A 24984-nucleotide genomic window follows, 5' to 3' on the forward strand; every position below is an offset into this window, starting at 1 on the left:
GAAAACACTGTTATCCATCAGCAATTATCAACAAGAGATCTAAGTCATAAAGGATATAAAGCTGTGCAAGCTAGGAATACTTTGGATTGAGTTCAACTGATCCATGCATGTTTGCTGTTCTTAGATTTAGAAATAATTGTTTCCAGTTAGAAGTTATCAGTGAGATCCACATATTTTAATTTCATTCCAGCTGATCCAGACATTTATGCTACAGCTAAAAACTACAGATAATTAATTGTAAGCTATGGAAAAGACATCAAATTTTTCTTAAAGTTCTTAGTGAGACTCTGTTGACTAGTAAGTGTTGCCAACATCAAGCTCTTAAAGTTCACTCTGGCAGGTGGCCAGACTATTTTTCTTGCTTGACTGAAATTATTGATTGAATTTGTCTTATTCAAATTATGGCCCAGACAAGGACATGAGAAGTGTAGAAAACAAATGAGGTAAAATAACCTAAGACCATGAACTAGAAGATACAAACAATATGTTGATCATATACAATTCTGCAAGTATGCTTTCCCTAATGTGTTCATGCAGATCCTATTTGGGGTATAGAAGCCCCTGGAAAGCAGTCCTATTCTCATGAAACTGTGGAAATCCAAAGCAAAAAAATGAACTGAGACTGACCTATATTCTTTACAAGCGGTGCCTTTTCTCCCTTTCTTTTGTTTTTCAGTGTCTTACAAATTGACTTTCAATAATTTTCAACAAGATTTAATACAATCTCAGTTTTACTTTTACATTTAGACTTTCGAGTGAAGATACAGAAGCTAAAAATTATTATTAGAAGCATGTAGGAATTGAGCTTTTTAGTTGGATGTTTCAAACTTATTTCTAATATCTAGAGAGCTTTTTCTGAGTCTCCTCTCATTGACATATCACAGTTATCCAGAGATTAGTTAACACCAAACAAGGGACACCTTATCCTAGATACCCATAGAAGGAATTCCAAAGGTTTCTAGTTCAAAAAATCAAACACATATTTGTGGATGCACTTCAGTTATTAACATCCTAGTACTTAATGTCACAAACAACACATTAAAGTCTGCAAAATGTGTTGGAGTTCCAAAAGTTTGTGGATCCATAAATTTATTACATATTTGAACAGCAGATTGTTGGTCACTGACCTGTATGTTTCCATTGGAATTGTTTGAGATATTCTGAACTAGATGTGCTGTACTCTTTTGTAATTCTTCAATCCTAGCATATAGATCTCTCTCTTTCTCCGCAAATTCTTTTTTTGAACTCTGAATTGTGGCTTCCTTTATCTTTACCTCTTCCTGTCAATCATTGAAACCATCATAAACATGGATATGTATTCACAAAATGACGTGTTCAAATGGTGACCTTAAATAAGGAAACTTGAAACTGTAATTGCAAAGGGCTATATGGAACACTTTTACCTCAAGAGCTTGATTTTGTCTTGCAACTTGATGACCTCCTTAATGCGATGTTGACCAGTGCTGGATTTACTACTTTTGTAACGACTCCAACTCATACCCCTTGAAAACGTGATTATTTTTTGTTAAACCATTGCGGAAACCTTCACAGAAATCCGGGGCCTTTATAGTTCTACTCCCAATTGGATAAAACAACCAACCACAATAGAGCTTACAATTATCATCCATACCAAACCTTCATTGAATAATAAGTGACAAGTCTCGAAACAATTGCATAAACGAAGAATTAAGAGTGCAGTAACAACTAAATATAAGAAAAAAATAAAGAAGACTGAGTCACACTGTCCCTCTGTGAACTGTTCAGCAAAAACGTGACACCCGTAACTCTACTAGAAGCTAGTCGCTTCACTGGTCTCCTGCGGCTGCGAAAAACCACAAATAGAGGGCGTTAGAAATCTGAAGAATTTTACGTATGAATCCCTCTAATGAAATAAATGAGCATAAAAAATACAGATAAGATTTCATGCAATAATTTAGAGGAATGTAATTATGACAATTACATAATTCAAGTAGGTATTCATTCAACATGAAGCATTTATTAAGTATGAAGAAACATTTAACAAATAACAGAGTCACAGTTTAAGTAAGCAAAACATTTAACATGCATTAAAACTTAAACATCATGCATCTACCAATATGTAATAATTAAGGGAACAAGTAAAATGCACATGATCTAATGCATATAAGGAATATGCATGATTTATGTGCAATGCATGAATACTTTATTATCTTTCTTTAGAGTTTTCTTTTTCATATACATGCCCTATTAAATGCATACAATTTAAGTTTCTCTTTTAATTACCGTTGCCCGCAGATACACCAAACATATACAATTTCTCGAGATCAAGTTAGGTTCCAAGGGTAACTTAGCACACAAGTTATATTTTATTACTGGGTTTCAAACTTAGCCCTCGACCGAATCACCTTCGGAATATTAGACCTCCACATTTAATGTCGGGACACTAAAGACTTCCACATTCAATAGTGTCACTTTCTTGGTATACCAAAACAACAACTGTGTCAGACACACCACCGTCATGTAAAGTGTCAGACTCTCCCTAAAACCGTGGTTAGGAGAAAGAACCTCAATATCGAGTTCAAGGGTCAAAGTAAAGCACACCGAGTTTTTGTATTCTCGTGATCCCCCAAAATCGAATATCTAAGATTCTCATTCTTCCGATGGGAGATCCCAGAACGTATATTATACTGTTCTTATTCATTATCTTTTTATCAAAAGTCAATTATTGAGTTTTGCAATTCAGCATGCAAAATCAAAGGCAAAAGCTCGCATCTACCCCTGCGAGAACCATCACGGGACTCCCGCCCATGAAAACACATAAAACAGTGCAATATAATGTAATAAAAATAAATGTGATTTTTGTGATGCATTTAAAATATATAAAGAAAGAGCAAACCAATGCTCGAGGCCCACCACGCCCATGATGATTCATTTCGATCATCGATGCATCGTATGCAAAAATCATAACAATATCAATTTATGCAATGATACTAACATGATTCCAAATGCACATTCATTCATACCAATTTAACAATGTGCATGAGCTACCACAGTCATATGCATGTGTTCACCATCCATGTGAAATTGCTTTCATGTAATCACTTAACACACATGCATTCATTTATGATTCATAAGTACATGAGAACATTTATGCAGGATTGTGCATGCTAAACACACATCGATTTCATATATACATATGCACTTGAAACCAATCCATAAATGCACGATAATTAAACATGTCCCATAAATGTAGGCACATGAAACTTTTCATTCATAACATGTGTTAACATCCACACACATGAACATAACTCGGATCTAGAAATTGAATTTCAGGACTACACACATTCATATCATGTATGCACCTGTACCAAAACAAACTTTGCAATAACATGTTAACAGACATGCATTCATCTCCAACATGATAAAATCAAACTAAAACATAAGAAGAATTTCATTCATCAGATTAAGTCCACCATACTTTAGCAAAAATCTGAAAAATAATCACATGACTAGGCACGTTCTTTTTAAGTATACACGAGCACTTGGAATCACTTGAAATAGTATATTGCTAATGTGTATCGTATCAATTCCGAGCATATGAAACCAAACCCCCCTCTTTTATACACAACAAACCAACTTTAGTTTAATTAACAAGTCTTGAAATAAATTTAAAAAGCATAACTGAATACCCAATTTTTTTTTGAAGACCCAAACAGGCATATTCGAACATGCTCACATTCACGTATGATCGTAAACAAATCAAATCATGTGCGTGTTCAAAAGAATCTAACATGAACATTAAGCCTATTTGTGTATACTTATTCAACAATACATATATATTCAATGGTTTCAATAAGTACACCATTACACACATATTTTCTGAAAAACATATGTATACAACATGATTTCAAATGCATACTTTCATGCTTTTACACAGCCCATATCAAAACCCTCTGTTGGGAATCGATAACAGGTAAAGGGCTCCTAAAAGAACCCCTCCCATCAAGAATAAAAATTCTGTTATACTAGTACAAAATTTCTATTTCATAAAAAGGGTAAAGTATAAAAAAAAACACTGCCATGGAGGACGATCCATGGGTCATCCTCCATGGGATCTTTAAGAACACATACTCTACACGTTTTTCCCATGAATTTTTCAACCAAAATATTACATGGAATCGAACCAACATTCGATTTCTCACTTGAAATCAAAAGAGAAGACCCATACCTTTGATAAAAATAAAAAATTAGAGAAGAATGATGGTGGAACAAGGGCTGTTGGAGAAGAGGAATCCTCTTCCTCTCTTTCTCTCTTTTCCCTACCTCGGGAGGTTGCATCGTCGCGCGTGCGTATGATTGTAGGCGATGTAGGACACAGGCTGCGGGGCACGAGTGGGATTCGTCATGTGAGTTGTAAACAAATAAAGTGATTATTAAAATACAGAAAGTATTGATCGAGTCGGGGTTGACCCCATACAATGGAAATAGGGGGCAACCCAAAGGCCGACTGACCTCAACCCAAAATACAACATACCTTAGGGTTTTGAACTTGCAATGTCCCAACACACAGTGACGTGCACTAACAACTCCTACCCATAAGTGAAGACCCATTTGGTCCTACCGAAAAGGGAATTCAGGCAGGGGCATTGCCCTTGCCTGCTGAAATTATAGAAGCAACAGGGGGCAAGCCCTTACCTTCCGAGAACTGAGAGGTAGTAGGGGGCGTCACCCCTACCTACCAGAATCAGAGGTGGCACGGGGCGAGCCCCTGCCTATCGAAAATCGAGAGGCGACAGGGGGCGAGCCCCTGCCTGTCGAAAATAGAAGGGTGGCAGGGCCATCGTCCTTGCCTGCCGGGATCCTAGAGGTGGTAGGGGCGTCCCCTACCTACCGAAACTCCACGAGGCAGCAGGGGGCGAGCCCCTGCCTGCCAGCAACAGAAAGGGAGAGAGAGATGGAAGGCACAGCAGGGGGGCGCCGACCTCCTGCCGGCCTTCCAGCGAACACAAAGAGAGAGAGGGGAGGGGGCACGACAGGGGGCCGTCGACCTCTTGCCGTCCTCCCGACGATCGCAAAGAGAGAGAGAGAGAGAGAGAGAGAGAGAGAGAGAGAGAGAGAGAGAGAGAGAGAGAGAGAGAGAGAGAGGCGCAGAAGGGGGCTGCCGGCCTCCTGGCGTACACAAAGAGCAGAGGGGAGAAGGGGGAGAGCGTACCTGGAAGGGGGCCGACGTCATGCGAGGTCGTCGTCGACAGGGTTGCAGAGAGGGGAGGTCACGGGAAGTGGGAGCAGGGAGGGCGCAGGTTGAGAGCCCTCCCTCCCCTCTGCACGATTATTAAACGGCACGGGGGGGGTGGGGAGAGAGATTCGGGAAACCCTCAAAGGGTTTCCCTTTTCAATCAAGGGGGAAAGGGAAAAGCGGGGCAGAGGATTTAAAAGACCCTCGCCCCTGCGTCGCATTCGTATAACCCTAATGGGTATTATGGATCTGGATCCGACCCGGGTCCGAGTTTTTTTTTTCCGAATCACATGGGTCTTACAATTTCTTAGGCTTCCCTTCGCATTTCCATCGGGTGCTACAACTCTTGAGCTGTTATTCTTGATTTTCTATTTGATGGCTGTGTTCATGTCTTTATTCTTCTTCAAGTCATTTCTTAATTGACATACCTGTTTCCTCATATTCTCCTTCTCGCATTTATCCTCCAACAATGAGTGGTTAAGTTCATTATACTTTTCTGTTGTTTTTTCCATTTCTGATTGCAGCATAATAATCATCTTCTCCTTTTCAACTAACAGGTGCCTCGTGTCATGTTATTGTCACTCCTAATTTTGGCTCCCTTGAACATCTTCCCCTCACTCTTCAATGCAGGCCTTCTCCAGCAGATTTAATTTCTGATCATGCCGGGAAATCACCGATGTGGAATCGCTGTCATCTCAATCTTCTCCATTGGCAGAGATTGCAGGTTGATTCCAGGATTGCCATCTTTTTTGCTTCAGTAACAAGATGCAGAATCACAATGTCCTGAAGATAATAGCAATTCTCTTCACAATCCCATCACCACACTGATCTCTCAGTGATTCTCTGTTTCATCAAGTTTACTCTGAACGTGGCCACCGGCTGGCGAGTGACTTGCCAGTAAAGCTCGGGGGGGAGATGCTTCTCTGGGGATGAGCTGAACCAATGCATCCAATAAGCGTGAGGAATTTGTAATGTTTGGCATTAAATGAAGCGAGGGGTCTGCGTGTTCTCCTTGCAGTAAACCACCAGACTTTCTCTCTGACAAAAATAATAATACTAATAATAAAATGAAAAAGAAGAAATAACAATAATGTACGAATAATAATAACAAAATGAAAAGAATGTAGGTTAAAGGAAAAGATCTTAAAGGGTTGGATCAGAAAGGGAGAGGCCTACTGTCCCTTTTGTGCAATCAAAATGAGCAAAAAAAGAAGAAAACGAAGGAAAGAAAAAAAAAGAGTAGAACAAAAGTAGTGGCTTGGTAGTTGGATTTGAGTGACAAATAGTTTAAAAAAGAAAAAAGAGGGAACAAAAATGATATGGGTGGAGCATATGTCAAGATCGTTTTTAAAACATTTTGTTTTTCAATGCATCATTTGCTTTAACACGGTTGGGTACGTAAGTCTGGGTAGTCGTGTCTTCAACCTGGAGTTTTACCTTACAGGGTCACGGATCCATTAAGTGAACCGGTTCTTGGTGAGGGCTCCGCCGTAGTTGGTAGGAGCTGTCAGTGCACGTCTCCTTGTGGTGGGGCGTTGCAGGTTCAAACCCCAGTGGTATGTTGAATAATAACTGGACTGGTGGGGTCTGTCTAACTCCCGTTTTGCCTTTCAGGATTTTTTTTTGTTTTTTTTGCTACAGACCGATTCGATACTTTCCCGAACCTTATGCAGGTTTTGACTTTTTTAATCGAAACAAAGTTTGGAAAATATCCAAATCTTTCCGAAAATTTAGATGTTTCAATTTTCACGCATGGAAGGGGCAGTTATTTGACTGCCCTTCATTATTGGCCTTCTAGTAGCCAATGACCACATGACCTTGAATGCCAGTGGAAACGAAAAGCAATTCTTCCTGTGAACGTGGGAGGCTAATATAGTCATTTGCATCAGGGTTCAGTCCCTTACTTGGGTATCAATAGCTGCCCTAGTAGACGGTCTTTCAATGAAGTGGGGTGGTTGGTTGCATGAGGAAATTTTTTAGCATAGCAATATGCCTAGTAATTGTTACGTATGTGTTTAGCATAGGTGCCCACATTAAAAAAGTACAAACATATCCCCACAAAAAGTTGTGCAATCAAAGGCCATCTGCCTGTTCACGTCATGGAGGCCAACCAAGTTGCCCAACTAGCAGTGTGCACATGTTACCAGTCCTGGCTAAAGAAAGGGCCAACGTGCAAGCAATTTAACTGGTTTACTTTTGGGTTTTTGTTTTTATTTTTATTTTTTGATTGGGAGTGACCTGATGAGCGTAATTGGCTTTTCTACTTTGACCGTTTTGCTTAGCAGTCTATGACATTGGAGTTAGGGATGCAAAGACAGTTGGATTCGATTTGACGTAGGCGTTTCTGTATTCGAGCCAGATTTTAATTATGATGACCATGCCAAACTCGTCCTCGGCAATTTCTCGGGGCTTACCCTCGTCAAATCGTGATTAATCGGGAGAAAAATCGGTCCCAATGTTGTCAGCTTATCGGCCTGATAAGTATCGCATCGGCAGAAAATCGATAGGCTTCACTCCTGAATCGATTATTTTTTAATACATGCAAAAAATACTTAAAATTGTTTTTTAATATTATTTTAATAGCTTTAACATGTGTCACGTTTTGATTGACATGTAATATTTTTTTTTTTTTGGCCAATTCAGAATGATTCACTTGAGTATGCGGTATCAAGTCGATTCACCTGAATCGTTGGCCAAAATGATACAGGGCTGATACTTGATCTCGACATGCAAAGTCCTCCCAAATCGTGATTAATCGGCAACATTAGGAATATCACATAAATAGTTACATTTCAAATATAAATAAGCAATTTTTATCAAATTACATTCTTAAAATTGATAGCATGTTGATATTTTAATTATATAACAATATTAAGTCAAAATTATATTACTTATAAATACATGCCAATTGAGAACAAAAAATCAGTATGTATAATCTATGATAGCAAACTGATGAAATTAAAAGCAAGTATATAATGAAATTAACTCTAAAAAAAAGTTAGTCTTAACTTTATTGTTAAACCTACTAGGGCTAATATTTCTAATATACATAAATATTATTAATTTAAATTTATATTTATTAAACTTATTAATTTAATATTTTAAAACACATCAAATTCTATTAATTTTATATTTATAATCAATTTTAGTTTTCACATTTATCTTCATGCTATCTTTTTCAAAATTCTTTTTGGTGGCTATATAATAAAATAATAATTATTTGTATTATACCTAAACCAATGAATCACTAGAATATGAGAACTAGAAATATGGGCATTTCCAACACTTTTTTTTGCAAATCCAACCATGTGGATGTCCTTAGCATAGTGAATTTGATAGGAATCAACCATGGGATCACATATTTTCGATGAGAAAATGTGATTTTTGAATGCTGAAATATTTATGAAGATTACGTGCCATTGATTTTAAAGCCTTAAAAAAATCTAGTTTATGCATCAAAATTGAATGATTCAAGATCATGTTCTTATAAAACCAAGCATGTAGGTCACATCAGTATGGTTAGATTCAAGAGAAAAGAACAAAAAACTCATGAAGATGGCAGTTCACACATTAGTTCTCATATTTCCAGTTATCGTAATCTAGTCACATCTAAACCCATATTCTCTCCCTCTCTCTCTCTTGGTGACACGAAGTCACAAACCATGTCTCAATAGAACAGTGATTCACTGCTGAGATTTATCGGAATGTCGACAACTTATAGGTTTCCTTTGAAAATTTGTTGCGCTAAATTGCCTCTCCACCTGATCATGATTCATCAGCGATTTAGATGATGAGTTGCAGATCCTGGCTACAATGCTGAATCATGTACTAGTCCATGTGTAACTAGGGATGTAAATATGGTTCAGATTTGGGTTGGATCTAGGTATTACCGAGTCTGACTTGAACGGGTTGGACTTAATCAGATTCAGATTCAGATTTGGATGGAAAAATATAAAATCAAACCCGGATCCGACTAGCTTAAAACCTGGTATTTACACTCAACCGGGTTTGGTTTTTAGTCAGATTTGGGTTTGAATGCAAAAACTTCATACCAAACTTGGATCGGATTATTAATCAGATCCAGATTTGGCTACCAAACCTGCTTAATAGACTCAGATTCGGGTCAGGTATCAGTTTGCAACCAAACTGTTTCCCTCCCTATGTGTAACACTTAAACCGAGATTGTCCCATTTAGTTAATCGGAGCTAGAATGGTCTATCAAATCCACTTAAAGGGTGATTGGTCGGTTGGATATCTGAGCAGACCCGATCCATTGACACGTATAATTGGAGTTCACATGTTCATGTTTATAGTGTAGTGGGGTAGAATACCCTTTAGAAAAGGGGTTGATTATAGGCTCAAAAGTGACCAAGAGCTGATAGATTAAAAATAAACAAAAGGGTGGATTGGGGGGTGGAGCTATCTTTTGTCTTTTGAAAAGGGAGTAAAGGAGTCCATCGAGTTGTTTCTTGCAGATCAGGGTAAGACTACGACCCCTCTTATAAAGAGAAAACTTAACATATGGGTCTTGCAGGGTAACTTGCTTAATAGGTAGGAGGTTATTTAATGAAAAAGTAAGCAGGGGTGTCATTTTCTGATTACCAAACCCCTTGTGCTTGGGCAACTCAGCGTGACACTAGAAGGTGAATCCTATTGATTGGATGGAGTGATGGCTTGGCATGACTAAGGCTGTGACTGGTATCAGGTAAAAACGTATGAAACTTCATTAACTTCATAATAGAAATGTTGGGGTTCCTTACACTTGATGGTATGCGTCATTGGACCATAAGTTCTGAGAAGATGCCTTCAGAACTGCCATATATCTAATAAATTGGCCTTCTACGTCAAACCTTCAGAACTTTCATATATCTGATAATGGCTTTCTACATCCAAACTTGATCCAAAATCTAAGCCCTGCATTTTTATTTGGTATAAATCTAACTACAAGGGATACATATGCTATGACCTAATTACCAAGAAAACCTTTATATCAAGGCATATAATTCTTTATGAAAGAAATTTCTTTATGCTGGAAAGAAAAAACCTGTGACATTCCAAGAAGTGTCATTTTTTTTGGTGCAATGAAACTACAACAACAACAACAACAACTACGCCTTCATCCCAAAACAATTGGGGTCAGCGATATGAACCAAAAAGAAATTCATTTTGGGTCTTCCACATGAATCCTTTTCCTCCAATCATTTCTATCCAACGCCATGTCCTCGGTGAGGTTCAAAGCATTCATATCCTTTCCTATCATCTCCATCCAAGTCTTCCTAGGCCTACCCCGACCTCTTTTAACTAATATATTTTCCCATTTCTCCAACCTTCTAACTGGAGCATCATTAGGCCTTCGCCGAATATGTCCAAACCACCGTAAACGATTCTCTCGCATCTTATTTTCAATGGGTGCAACACCTACCTTCTTACGTATCTCTTCGTTCCGAATCTTATCTTTTATTATATTTCCACACATCCATCTAAGCATCCGCATCTCAGCTACACTCATTTTTTGAATATGATGTCTCTTGGCAGCCCAACATTCCGTACCATATAGTAAAGCGGGTCTAATAGTCGTCCTATAAAACTTTCCCTTCAACCGCAATGGCATTCTACGATCGCACAGCACTCCAGTAGCACTTTTCCATTTCATCCACCCAACCTTTATCCTATGATTTACATCTCCATCAATTTCTCCATACTTTTGAATGATGGATCCCAAATATTTGAAATAATCATTCACCGGTATATCTTGCTCACCAAGCTTCACTACACTCCCATCACTACTTCGTTGCTTACTAAACCGACATTCCATATATTCAGTCTTACTCTCCCAGTAAAAAGTTTTTTCACTGACGCACTAAACAAAGTGCACCAGAAATGACCCGAACTTGAAAGGGGCGTACCGACCCCGATCCCCCCCCCCTCTCTTTTTCTCTCCTTATCCAGTAAGCTGGATCGAAAATCCAAGTGGGTTGCTCTTCTTACTGGTGTCCCACTGCGCTCCTCTCTTTGGCATCCTTCGCTCTCGACAATACAATAGCCTCACTGAAGGTGTTCTCTCTTTCTCTATGTGTCTTCACTATGTCCTCTCTCTCTCTCTCTCTATATATATATATATATATATATATATATATATATATATATATATATAAGCCAGATTGACCACCCAAGTTGGTCGCTCCTCTCGTCGGTGTCCCACTGCACTCTTCTCTTTGGCATCCTTTGCTCTCGACAATAGCCTCACTGAAGGTGTTCTCTCTTCCTCTTTCCCTCGCATGCTAAATCTGATTGTTTTTTGTGAAGCTTTTTTAGGGGTTTTGCATTTTAATCCATGTTTTTGCTATTTATTGAGTGAATGCATGATAAATCCAATTATTTTATATATACTTTAAATTTTAGGAGTTTTATATTTTAATCGCTATTTTTGTAATTTAATGAGTGAATGCATGCTAAATCTATTTTTTAATATATACTTTAGATTTTAGGGGTTTTGTATTTTAATCGCTATTTTTGTAATTTAATGAATGCATGCTAAATCTTTTCTTTTGTTAGAGAAGATTTTAGGACTTTCATATTTTAATTAATATTATTGCAATTTAATAAGTAAATACATGTTAAATCCTATTTTTTTATAGAGAAGATTTTAGGGGTTTTAAATCCATTTTTTTTCATGTATGCTTTAGATTTTAAGGGTTTGTAATTAATTTAATATATATATATATATATATATATATATATATATATGTATGTATAAAGTACTTTAATATTTCTTATGTGAAGGTTTATATATGAATATAAAGGTTTTGTCATAAATGAATTTTGGTTTCATATGAGAGGACAAGAAGAAATGTGGAAGTTCCAAAATAGTGGTGTTGTTATCAGTACACAAACTTTAAGTTATTCAAGTACAAGAAATATAAACCCGATAGTTGGTGATGCCACCCATTATGGATACATTACTGACATTATTTAAGTTAAATATTATGGAGATATTGGATTTGTTCTATTCAAATGTGAATGGTTTGATGTCCTCAGTCCTCGTGCAAAGGGGATGAAGAAAGATGAATTTGGTTTCACTCTTGTCAACATAAACTTTTGTTGCATAAAGGATAAACCATTTGTGTTTGCATCTCAAGCATAACAAGTTTTTATGTGTGAAATCCTACTACTGCAGATTGGCAAGTTGTCAATAGAACAAAACCTCAATATTTATTTGATATATGCAACAAACAGGTAGGTGAAGACAATGACATGAATGACGATGAGTCAGAACCATATTGGGCTAGTGAACCACATGCTATTGAAGTTGTCCAAATTAAGTGTAGATGTCGATATTGATATAGATTGGGTTAGGGTAGTTGTCCTTAAAACCAACATTGATGGCCAAATTGATACACCTATAGAAGATGTCTACATGATAGTGGTAGTTTTATATTTGTTTAGTGATATGTTTATGCTTTGTTGTGATAGTGTACATATGTTTATCAGTACGCCTAACTAGTTGTTTGTTTTATATCTTTTATGGCTTATTTTGAATGGTTATATTATTGATAATGTTGTTAAGCTATTATTCAATTTTCAACATATGCTTTCTAGGCGTGTATCATCACAAAGATCAGTACAAAAATCTGAAACACCTATTGACTCTTCAGGTATTTGCTATGGTCACATTGATAATGTAGTGTTGTTGATGATTTTTTATTTCATATAATTTTGGTTTATTTTGGTGTGATAACTAATAAATTATCAATGCATGCCTTTTCAATGCAATATCTAGAAGGACACGAGGTTGTACCCATGCTTTAACAATTATAGGCCTTTGCCCAAGACATAAGCATAAGGTTGTCATTAATAGGTATGGAGAACCTATAGGGCAAGATGCACAATACCTAAGTAGCTTCATAGGAACCATCATATGGGATCCTGATCAAACACTTTTACATTTTTTTACTTGGCATGCATTACCGCTTTTTTACAAGTAGGATGCTCAGACTGTTGTTCTGGTATGTATATTCCTTATATATGTAGTATTTTTTTTGAATTTTAACATTTATTCTTTTAACTATAGGTAAGATACGTATATTGTTATTGCAGAAAAAGTTTGACATTCCTAACATGATGAAAGGATAGGTGTTGAAGGAATATAAAAGAGCCTGGAGAAACTTCAGGTGTGAGATTAAGATGATCTTCAAGCAACATATGACTCTCAATGACCTGGCAGCATGTCCACCTTTCATTCTTTATCATCAGTGGAAAATCCTGATGCGTCATTTTGATTCTCATCAATCAAAAGTTTGTATTTTTCATTTTATGTTAGTGTTGTATGCGTTCATTTTACAAAATTGTAAGTGTATATATATCTCACTTACATATCTTTGTAGGCGCTAAGTGTGAAGAACACAACTAATTGCACCTTAATTTTTTTTTTTGCACACTATGAGCATGAAGAGTTTCACATGATTGCAGGAAGAGAATGTATATGTCTTTGCATAATTGTCGTTTATTTGAGTAATATCTTTCTATAGGAATTTATATTTTTTAATGATATTTCGTTTATTCGTAGGCTGGTGATGATGGGGTAGAGCCTTTTCGAGAGAAGATGTTTTGCATGACCCATACCAACCAAAAACCTGGAGTTGTCAATACAGAAATAGATCAAATAATGATAAGACCTATTTGCTTAATTAGGGTTCATTGTTATTCATAGAAGAATTATATATAGAAACAAAATATGTTGATTAATAAATTAATTAATTATCCTGCAGGAGAAGATCAGAGAGAAGCTAGATCAGATGTCTCAGGTGTCAGATGAATCTGTGGATGAACCATTGCGAAGGGATGTCCTCTCTCAGGTTATGGGATCAGACAAATATGGGCATGTGCAAACATTTGGTATGGAGACATCCAACAAGAAAGTATTCAGTCTGAGTCTAAGTAGAGCAAAACTCTTGCATCAAAATACTATGTATCGTGAAAAGATAGATGTATTGCAAGAGCAAGTCAAAGTTCTGAAAAATGAGGTCGGAAAGGTAAAGGAATCAGAAGAAATGATGCATTAATTGATGAGGATGGTAGGCAACAATCAATCAGGTTCCTCACATGCTCCTTAGGTAAGTTGTTATAACTAAATATTTTAAATTTGTTTATAATTTGTATTTAATTATATATATATATATATATATATATATATTTGTGTGTATGTAATTCTTTCATCTATTTTATTCGCAGACCTCGTTTATAAGCGTGGTGCACCTTTGGTTCTGAGATTTCCTCCTTTTAGTAATTCAAGATCTTTAAAACTATATTGCCTTCATGGGTGAGTATATATTTAAAACGAAACTTTTTTTTTGTTAGCTTACATTATTTATATGTATGAGTTTTCTCTAAGCTTATAAGCTTTTAAGTTCAAATCTATACCCCTATATAAATCTATGTGAATGTTGTGCTTATGTAGGGTGATGTGATTTTATTTGAATTTTGTGCTTATTCATGGTTGAATGTATGTAAATATATGAGAATGTTATTTTTTTGCAAGGTTGAATGTATGTGAATCTTGTGCTTATACATGGTTAGTGTTATGAAGGGTTGGAGTTAGGTTAAATGCATGTAAATGTTGTATTTTTTGCAAGGTTGAATATGTGAATGTTGGAGTTATAGGGGGTTGAATGTGTATGAATGTTGTGTTTATGTATATGAATATTGTTGTGTTTTTTGTAAGGTTAATATATGTGAATCTTATGCTTATTCATGGTTGGAGTTATGGAGAGTTGGAGTTAGGTTGAATGCATGTAAATGTTGTGCTTTTTGCAGGGTTGAATACATGAATGTTGGAGTTATGGAGGGTTGAATATATGTGTAAATATATTTTTTGCAGGGTTGAATATGTGAATGTTGGAATTATGGAGGGTTGGAATTATGAAGGGTTGAATGTATGTAAATATATATGAATGTATGCCAAAATGTTGTGTTTTTTATAGAGTTGAATATGTGAATATTGGAGTTATAGAGGGTTGAATGTATGTAAATGTTATATTTTTTGTAGGATTAAATATGTAAATGTTGTAGTTATGGAGTGTTCAATGTATATGAATATACATGTAAATATTATATTTTTTGCATGGTTGAATAGGTGAATGTTAGAGTTATGTAGCATTGAATGTATGTGAATATATGTTCATTTTTTTAGTAATAGTTGAATGTATGTGAAGGTTGTGCCTTTATAGGGTTGAATAAATGTATGTGAATGTTATGCTTATACAGGGTTGAATAATGTATATAATTGTGAAATTTTGTAAAAGGTAATATATTAATAAATATAGTAAGTATTAAAAATGTTAAACATATTAAAAATATAATAAGACATTTAATGGCACACTCAAGCAATATGTTGGTAAAAAAGCTTTTTAATGGCATAAAATAGTGTTATTAAAAATTGTTGTTACCGACCAGTAAAGATCTTTACTAGTGCACATGCAATTTTTACTGCCTCTAAAAGTGCACTAGTAAAAATCATAATTACTAGCTTTAAAAGTGCACCAGTAAAAATCATAATTATTGGCACACTGTGTCTGTGCCAATAAAATTTTCACCAACGACATCTTTACTAGTGAAATTACTGGTGTTATATGTGCATCGGTAAAGATTATTACTAATGCACAAGCAATTTTTACTGGCGCTAAAAGTCCGTTTGTAAAAATGTTTTTTCTTATAGTGTCCAATGAGCCTTGCATACTGCTTAGATCTTCATCCTTAGGGTTGACCCTTGTTGTTGATCTTGCTAATCAAACACCCACCAGAACCCATCATATGGTTACAAGGTCTCCAGATAAAACATTAAAACCAAGGTTATATTTTGGCTTCAAATATCTCATTGCTCTCTTGAGTGAAGTGAGTCAAGAAGAACGAGAACCACATTCCTTTAGCCAAGTTACTGAACCTAAATGACATCAAGACATGGAAGAAGAAGTCAAAGCTCTTTACCAAAATCACACCTGGACCCTTGTCCTTCCAGATAAATCTACCAATCTTGTTGGATATAAGTGGATCTATAAGATTAAGAAGCACATTGATGGAACCATAGCTAGGTATAAGGCATGCCTAATTGTTAGGGAATATAGCCAACAAGAAGGAATTGATTATTTTAAAATGTTTAGTCCCATTATAAAACCCACGTCAGTCAGGATGATGTTGTCGATCGCAGTCAGTTTGGGTTGGATGGGGCATCAGTTAGATGTAAATAATGCATTTCTTTATGGTATTCTAAAAGAAGAAGTTTATATAAGTCAACCACCAAGTTTTGAAGACAAGAAATGACGAAATTTTGTGTGCAAGCTCAATCGAGCTCTCTCTGGGTTAAAACAGGCTCCCCGAGCGTGTTTTGAAAGGCTCCTTGTATATTTAAAAAAATTGAGATTTGTTGAGTCCAAGGCTAATCTGTCACTCTTCATTTGTCACATGTTTGTCTTGATATATGTTAATGACATTATTATTACAGACAATTCATTTGATAATATTAAACCAATTATTCATGACTTTGCTTGTGAATTCTCCATTAAAGACCTGGGTCCTCTTCATTATTTTTTTGGGATTGAAGTGATTCATGAGTCCTCATAAATTGTGTTATGCCAAAGAAAATATATTTTGGATCTCTTACTCAAAATAGGCATGACAAATTGCAAGTCTGTGATCAATTCAACTGCATCCAATGTTGTCCTATCTAAACATGGGGGAACACTACTAAAAGACGCCACTCAATATTGAAGCATTATTGGTGCCCTACACTATATAATGTTCACCAAGCCTGATATAACATAATCAATCAACAAAGCCTGTCAGTTCATGCATGAACCGAATCAAGATCATTGGGTCCATGTCAAAAGAATCTTGAGATACTTCAAGAGAACTAAACATGATGCCCAGATGATCGTAAGTATATAAGTAGGTACTTGACCTTTATGGGAACCAAATAATGTATTATAGCCAGATCTAGCTTAGAAGCAAAATACAAAGCAATTGAAGGCGCCATTTCTGAGTTTGCTTGTCTCAAAGAGTTACTGCCAGAATTGAATATTGTTCCATCTGCAGTCTCTACTCTATGGTGCAATAATTTATGGGCTATATATTTGGTTGCCAATCACATCTTTTATGCTTGCACCAAGCATATTGAGATTGACTACCACTTTGTTCAAGAAAAGGTTTATAAAGGTTAAATTGAAGTTCAGTTCATGTAGTCTCAAAATCAAGTTGCTTTATATTCTTATAAAGTCTTTGCCAGGTCCCACATTCAGTCACTTCAAAGACAATCTCAACCTCGTGGAGGTTGGCATGAGGGGCGTATTGAGATGAATGTCCAAGGTGTTCAAGGTCCTACGCCAATCCAAGAAGCCCAAGTCATCTTCTCGTGTGGATTCTCCTCTTGCAGAGTCCTACATAAGGGAGTCACCTCTTAGAATGACTCCTAATGTTAAGAACTCCTCTTCATAAATGACTTCTATTGATTGCAACTCTAATGTATGAAACCAAAGCAATAAGGACTCCAAGGTGTTTGGAAATTGTAGAGATCCACATAATTTTGGTTGTACTCCTGTTACCTACATAAATGGAGGAGGCTCCCCTCCTCTCTGCATAAAATAGAGAGAGTGTGTGTGTGTGTGTGTGAGGGTTCATCGTGGACGTAGGTCATGTTAGACCGAATCATGTTAAATCATGTGCCTTTGTGTGCATGTGCATGTGCATGTTGTTCAAGAGAAGTATGTATCATTTTCAGTTGGCAAGTTTCATTGTCATCAGGCCCCTATTGATCCTCTCATTTATAAACTTCAAAGGTGGTTTTGGAGACCCTTTAATCATCAATGGTTGCACCGTTGTTGGCTGCAAGTCTTCCACTTTGTTAGATGGCGCATTTGGTACATCAGAAATCATGTCATGATATATAACATACACTTATCTAACAATCAGATGCAAGAAGTATGGGCTTATTGTTGTCAAGAACTTCAGGAAGTTGAAATGGACAGAACTGGAGACACTCAACCTCCATACATGGATTAAGTTTGGCATCATACCTATCCTTGTGTGGAGAAAGATGTTTTATTTTCAATTTCCTGAACCAACCCCTTCTTAAATAATGCAACTATACGGACTAGCCTAGGGTTCGATCAACCAAATGACAAGAAAGAAGATACAAAATGGAAAGCAAAAAAAAAACTGCTACTTTATTTCTTCTTCAATGAGCTGAGAATACAACACGATGATCATGACTGAATTACACTCGACCTTCAACCTTGAACGCACAAGTTAAAAAAAGAACTCTCTTACACCCTCAAGAGGCGTGGAACCTCTAAGATGGTTAGGGACCCTTAAAGAAAGAACATCTCACACAAAAAGAAACTTGACACTCTAGAATAACAAGGAACTAGTTGGACAAAGTAATGCTGGTCTGATTCCATACAGAAAACATTGGCTCTCATTATAAAAAAGAATATATACCCACTGCCCAATGCTAAAAATTGACAAGAATAGCATAAACTATTTTGAGATCTAACAATGACGTCCACAATTGTGATTTTTCATAAGAGCTTTACTCCTCAGCCAGAGCTCTATATTCAAGATCATCTCTAGGGACTGGGGGTGGTGATGCAATGATGGATAAAACTACAAAGGCTCCAAGGAAAACAACAACAATGGCAGTGAAGTTCACCAAGAAGGCTTCTGGTCCATACGGCATAACGTCTGAAGATTCAAGGAACGTAAGCTTCTCAAGAAACCCAAGCAATGCGGTTGCCAAGGCTAAAACATACACAAACAAGCCAAACAGCACATGCCAAGGAAGAGTTGCTGCTCTCACTTCCTGTTGTGCCCCAGGATACCAGAATGCAACAAACCCCAATATCCACTGTAAAAAAATGGAGATAACATCTAAGCACCAAAAAATGAAAACTCAATATGAGCAATACAAAATGTGTGCGTGTGCAGGCGTGTGTGTGTTCATTGGGTTATTAATCTTGACATACTGGTTTATTAATACCAGGCATATATGTAAGTCTTACTTTTGTTATTCAGATGTGTATACAGCATCGACATGGATTCTTAATCGATTTGCAGATAAGGTTAAAACCATACTGTATGCAAATTATCAAATATTATTTAAGTAGGTCCAGTTACAAACATTATATTTTAAAAGTCTAGCTCTTTATAGTGCTCATAGATTATTATTTTATTGTAACCCATCATGTTTTGCCAACAGCTATGCTTTGCCATGGACCGCCAGTTGGTTAAGAAACTTGGTTTAGTTGGACTCCGTCAACTGTTCAAGAAGGGGTCTAGCTACTCCATTCACTCCCTAGTAAAGTAAAATGGAGCTGGGTCAACATGTCGAACCACATTATAATAATAATAATTATTATTTCCTGTATTAGGAGGTAATGAGGGAGCTAGCTAGCTTTTGGTGAATTTCCAATGGAGCATGAAACTTACCTGGATAGCGTACAAGCAGATGGTGCCAAGGCCTAGCCAAGAGTGCAGGCTGTACAAGTTAGGAATACCATTCACATTGTGGTATTTGAACACTGCGTAGATGCCAACTATGCCAAGTGCAAGCGCGATCAAATGAAGGGTGGAGTGCGCAATCTTCCTTTGTTGTTTCGTTCCAGGCCAAACTCTATATGTAAGTATAGCTGCATGTCACAATCAAGAACATATGAATTCAAAATGGTTCCAGGATTCAATTATCCCACTCCAAATTGGCCTTTTCTAAACCAGGGATCTCTTTAATCAGACCCTAGCTATTTGGAAGCCTTGAATTGAGGGTGTGCGTTGCAGTTTCCTCAACATTTCTCTACTATTTAGGAGGTGTGTGTCAAGGTCTCAGCAACAACCTCCGTGTTGTTCGGGAGCAGTGGTGCTGCCAAAATACTTTGTTTGGATGGAGTTGGAAACCCAACACCACATTTTAACACCATTTGCAAGAGGATATATTTTGTGACTCCATCTCCAACACCACATTTTTGGTGGCACCATGTTTCGGTAAAACATCGAAATGCCAAGCTCCCAAACGTAGCCTAAACTGGGCTGTTGTAAGGTTCAATTGAATTTTTAGGTCCCTTTGTTGTTTTGGTGTTGCCAAAATACTATCTTGGATGGAGTTGAAACACCCAACACCACATTTCAACAGCACTTGCAAGAGGTTGTTTTTGGCAACTCCTGCAACACCACATTTTGGCAACCATATTTTAGCAATACCACGTATTTAGACAACACATGGAAATGGTATTTCCATCCCAATGCCAGGGTCCCGAAACGGTTGTAAGGTTCAATTGAATTTGTAGCTAGGTATAAGATCCATGCTTTTGAATAACATGACGGCCTTATAACCATCCATCACTCAAACCAACTTCATGATCTTCACATGCATGTTGGAGGTCTTCAACTTGACCAACACGGACAACAGGAACTGTATTGCCCAATAGGAGATTCAGTGCAACGCTCAGGCTAGGAAGAGTTTCATGGCAGTTCCGTCTTCTTGGGAAAGACCAGATCAGTCCATTCTGAGGTAGGGTCCATGGACTTGATTAAGGTGAAAGTAAGCCCATCGTGAACTTTGACAATGTACCACATGATATTCCAACATGCTCTTAACTTACGAGTTAATGCAAGATAAATAAAATGAACTTGGAATTTTGTTTGAAACAACTCAGTGGAGTTGGAAAAAGTTGGCCTTATTTCATGCAACACAATTCAGTAACTTGAGCGAGTTGCCGCGCCCAATCACATAAATGGTAGATAATGTGTCTGCCCAAATTGTACCTAGTTGATTGAATTGGTTCTAATTAATTAGTCAACCAACCAAAGCGTCTAGCAACCCAAGGGTCAATCTGACTTGACTTGTTATATAAAGCAAGTCATAAGCGAGCTTCCCTAATGGTCATGTTTCTCTACATTAATTCTTACAGTACCTTCACTTCCCAAGAAGATTAAGCCTATGACCATGAACACTGGATGAACCTGTCACATTCACAAAGTAAAGCAAAGATTAGTTTAGTTAGACACTCATGGTTTTAAAAAATAATAAATAAATAAATAAATAAAAGATACTCATGATAGGCTCTCCCAACCTGAGATTTTGACCTGATTAACAATGGGACAAAGTGAGATAGGATGACGCTAATCTCGATGTAGGAATTTTGTGAGCAAGGGAAAATCTTGCAGTACAAATTTAAATTTTATAAAATTATATAAAAAAAAATCATGTTGACCAAGTTTACCACCCGCCCACAAGTATAAAAATCTTGCAGTACACTCTTAAGAAAGTGAAAAGCATGAGTTCCTCATAAAACCTTCAAATCAACCCAAAAGAATTCATGATGATCAAGCTAGTTTACCACCCATCCACAAGCCAACTTGGCAAATTAACCAACACCAACAATCTAAAGGAAGAAAAGAAGCACAAACAAGGTGAGTTAAGAAAATGCACTCAAAAGACATATAACAAGGATTATCATATCATAATCTTTATCAAATCATCAGCCATAATAATACTCACATTAAAGATGAGTGCCGTATTGGTGGCTTGAAAAGCCAGGCCTCCTCTGAAGTGGATGCACCACACCAGCACCATAACGCTTGCTGCAATGCCCAGTATGTCTGCCACGTACCCGAAAGGCCGTGACTGCACCCCCATCCCTCTGTTGCTCTCCGCCATTTGTGTGCTCAAGAAAGATGATGTGGTGGAAACACAATGCTTGCAAAACGACGGAGACGAAGATCAAGTTGGCAAGGTGGCGGGTTTCTCGTCTTTTATTCCCTTGGGAGGGTATCGACTCCAAAGATCCTGGCCGTCCATCCTCCACGGCAAGAGGATTGCCGTCGACTGAGCGGACGGTTGGGTAGTTGAAGATTGTCTTTGATTGACGGTTGACGTTTGGTTGTTGGCCTGTCTGTGTCAACTAGGTGCGAAAAAGTGTCCCGTTGTTGACCGATAGTTGGTTGAAGGGGATGCTCTGGATGGGGACGCTTTCACGTGTTCTAGGTGCCAAAAAGTGTCCCGTTGTTGACCGATAGTTTGCTTGCCAAATGACAGGACAGAAAATAAGTGTCGGTGGTGGCAGAGGCAGCTCCGACGGCAATCCTTCATAGCTTCCACTGACGCGATGAACGGCCTCCCAAACACATGGTTTTGGGATTAATTTAAAGTTTGAACCGTCGTCCATTTTGTATGATCTTTATCTTATAATCTAGAGCATCAATAATCTTTATGAACCTTGTGGGACCCATCTAAGATAAACATAAATGCATCCATGCGCGCTGGTAACATAATATCTGCCTCTGACCTGTTACGCGCTCGAGCAAAATAGCTCCCACTGTTAATTTTTATCGCATTTTTTATTAGAAAAGTGTTTGAAAGAAAAATAAACATTTACCAAAAAAGTTTTAAAATCACAAAATATTTTTCAGTAGTATTAAACGTCTTATACTACTGGGAAATGTTCATACTCTCTTGGCATTTTCTCAGAGAAAAAAGAGAATGCCGGTGTTGGTTGCTGTCCACCCGGTTCAGTTTCGTTTAGTTTGACTTGACATGGGTTGGGCACCTCCAGTTAAGAGCTTGGTAGGTTCGAGCCGGCACCTGTCTTTATAGCATAGTATCAAATGTGGTGATATTTTGAAAATATTGTCGCTTTCTCGTTATATATATTTCCAAAAAGTGGATAAAGTAACTACTGAAATTTGATATTTTCAAAATATGGTCTTTTTGGTTTGTCTTATCGACATAGCACGAGAGGGTGTTGTGTGTTCTCCCCGGAATACAAATTCGCGTGTTCCGGTGTGTACGGAGGAATATCTTGGGACCCATGATAATTCATATGCCAATGTTGCCCACAATGACTTTATAATAAAATAACATATAAAAAAGGTAGATATTCTTTTGATGAAAATGTCCTCCCATAAGATAGATATGCGTTGGACGAAAATATCCTCCCGCTCCCCATAAATAGATTTGCATGTTCCGCCTTTGTTTTTAGCTTGTGTTACAACACATGGCCGCCTTCTCGTTCCTGCCTTGTGTTAGATAAAAACATTTCCGGGTTCGTTCCTACCTCGTGGAGATAACTATAAATCGAACATCTGGTTCGATCATTGGTGGGTGTCATAGGGGGATTTGTCGACCATCTCTTTTTACAATCTTCTCTTCTTCTTCATTTTCGTTAGGCAGTATGGAAAAAAGCAATAACGCACAAACATTCCAACAAGTATCATTAAAGCATCTTGAATACCTTTTCATGTCATCATGCTATTGTTGAAGAACATATGTCGTCGTGAGTATCATTAAGGCACTATTTTGTTATTGAAGGTAGATTTTATCATTTCAATGGTTGAAAACTTAAAGATATTTATAAGGTGGTGGGATCTGTTGACAAGAATGCTTGGTTACAGATGCGAGCAAGGGCCTATACCCCATCCAGTATCGTCCATTCACTCAGTATATGCAATGTAACACAAATCGCGGTTGTAGTAACATGTATATTGATTTGTGAGATATTGTTTTGTTTGCTAATATCGATTTATAATATATTATGCTGAATTGTTGTATATCGATTTGTAAGATATTATGTATTTTCTAGTGTCAATTTGTGAGATATTATTTTGTTTGTTAATATCGATTTGTAATATATTATGCTGAATTGTTGTATATCAATTTGTAAGATATTATGTGTTTTCTAGTGTCGATTTGTGAGATATTATTTTTTTTGTTAATATTGATTTGTAATATATTATGCTGAATTGTCGTATATCAATTTGTAAGATATTATATATTTTCTAGTGTCGATTTGTGAGATATTATTTGGTTTGTTAATATCGATTTGTAATATATTATGCTGAATTGCCGTATATCGATTTGTAAGATATTATATGTTTTCTAGTGTCGATTTGTGAGATATTGTTTTGGTTGTTATTTATAAGATATTATGCTGAATTGCCGTATATTGATCTGTAAGATATTATGCTGAATTGCCTTATACCGATTTGTAATATATTATGCTGAATTATCATATATCGATTTGTAAGATATTATGTGTTTTCTAGTGTCGATTTGTGAGATATGGTTTTGTTTGTTATTATCGATTTGTAAGCTATTATGTTGTTGCTTTGATACTGTGATTCATTCAATCATTTCTTTGACTTGCTTAACTAATCAGTATAACTAATCAATAGTCATTGTTATATGCATCTTGAATAAATCGTAGTAAACATATGTGATGGCTAACACAAATTGATATTTTGCTCATAATAGTGTTGAGATTATCAACTAGTTGCAGTAAAGATGATGTATCTTAATCATTGGAAAGTCATGGAGCAACGATCCTTCGTACTATCGACGCACCTGAAAAAGTGAATATGTGCACTAATGATGCACATGATAAGAAGGGTGTAGGCATTGGATTCACTCTTGACTTGAATATTCCAGCAGACGAAATGTAATTCGATAATGAGGTAGACGATCATGACAGTGCACTTGACAAAGGTGCAAACACCTCAAGTCTACATGATAGTACACTTGACTATGTTCCCGTAGAGGGAATATAGTTTAATAATGAGGAAGCTGCATACAAATTTTACAATGATTATGCCTTAAAAGTACACTTGACTCTGTTTCCGTAGAGGGAATGCAATTTAATAATAAGGAAGCTGCATACAAATTTTACAATGATTATGCCTTAAAACTTGACTTTAGTGTTAAAAGGTATTCTTGGGCAAAAAATGCACAGGGT

General features: G+C 36.8%; 2 protein-coding genes across 2 annotated transcripts in view; one reads left to right on the forward strand and one right to left on the reverse strand.

Annotated features, from left to right (window-relative positions):
* SHOC1 (shortage in chiasmata 1) overlaps nucleotides 1–6328 on the forward strand; it is a 105364-nt gene extending 99036 nt beyond the window's left edge. Inside the window, exon 11 of the mRNA XM_089986956.1 lies at nucleotides 5773–6328. The gene's annotated coding sequence lies outside the window, so the exon portion shown is untranslated. The remainder of the gene's footprint in view (nucleotides 1–5772) is intronic.
* Nucleotides 6329–18403: 12075 nt separating this feature from the next.
* LOC149845067 (putative ascorbate-specific transmembrane electron transporter 1) lies at nucleotides 18404–21973 on the reverse strand. Its single transcript, XM_089995485.1, has 4 exons — nucleotides 21756–21973; nucleotides 21169–21217; nucleotides 19691–19890; nucleotides 18404–19109 (listed from the first exon to the last, which is right to left on the reverse strand). The coding sequence occupies exons 1-4, from the start codon at nucleotides 21912–21914 to the stop codon at nucleotides 18795–18797; spliced, it is 723 nt and encodes a 240-aa protein (XP_089851611.1). The 5' UTR covers nucleotides 21915–21973; the 3' UTR covers nucleotides 18404–18794.
* Between the last annotated feature and the right edge of the window lie 3011 nt (nucleotides 21974–24984).

The sequence above is a fragment of the Nuphar pumila genome, chromosome 2 (assembly GCF_984573655.1).
Source record: "Nuphar pumila chromosome 2, dmNupPumi1.hap1.1, whole genome shotgun sequence".
NCBI classification, from domain to species: Eukaryota; Viridiplantae; Streptophyta; class Magnoliopsida; order Nymphaeales; family Nymphaeaceae; genus Nuphar; species Nuphar pumila.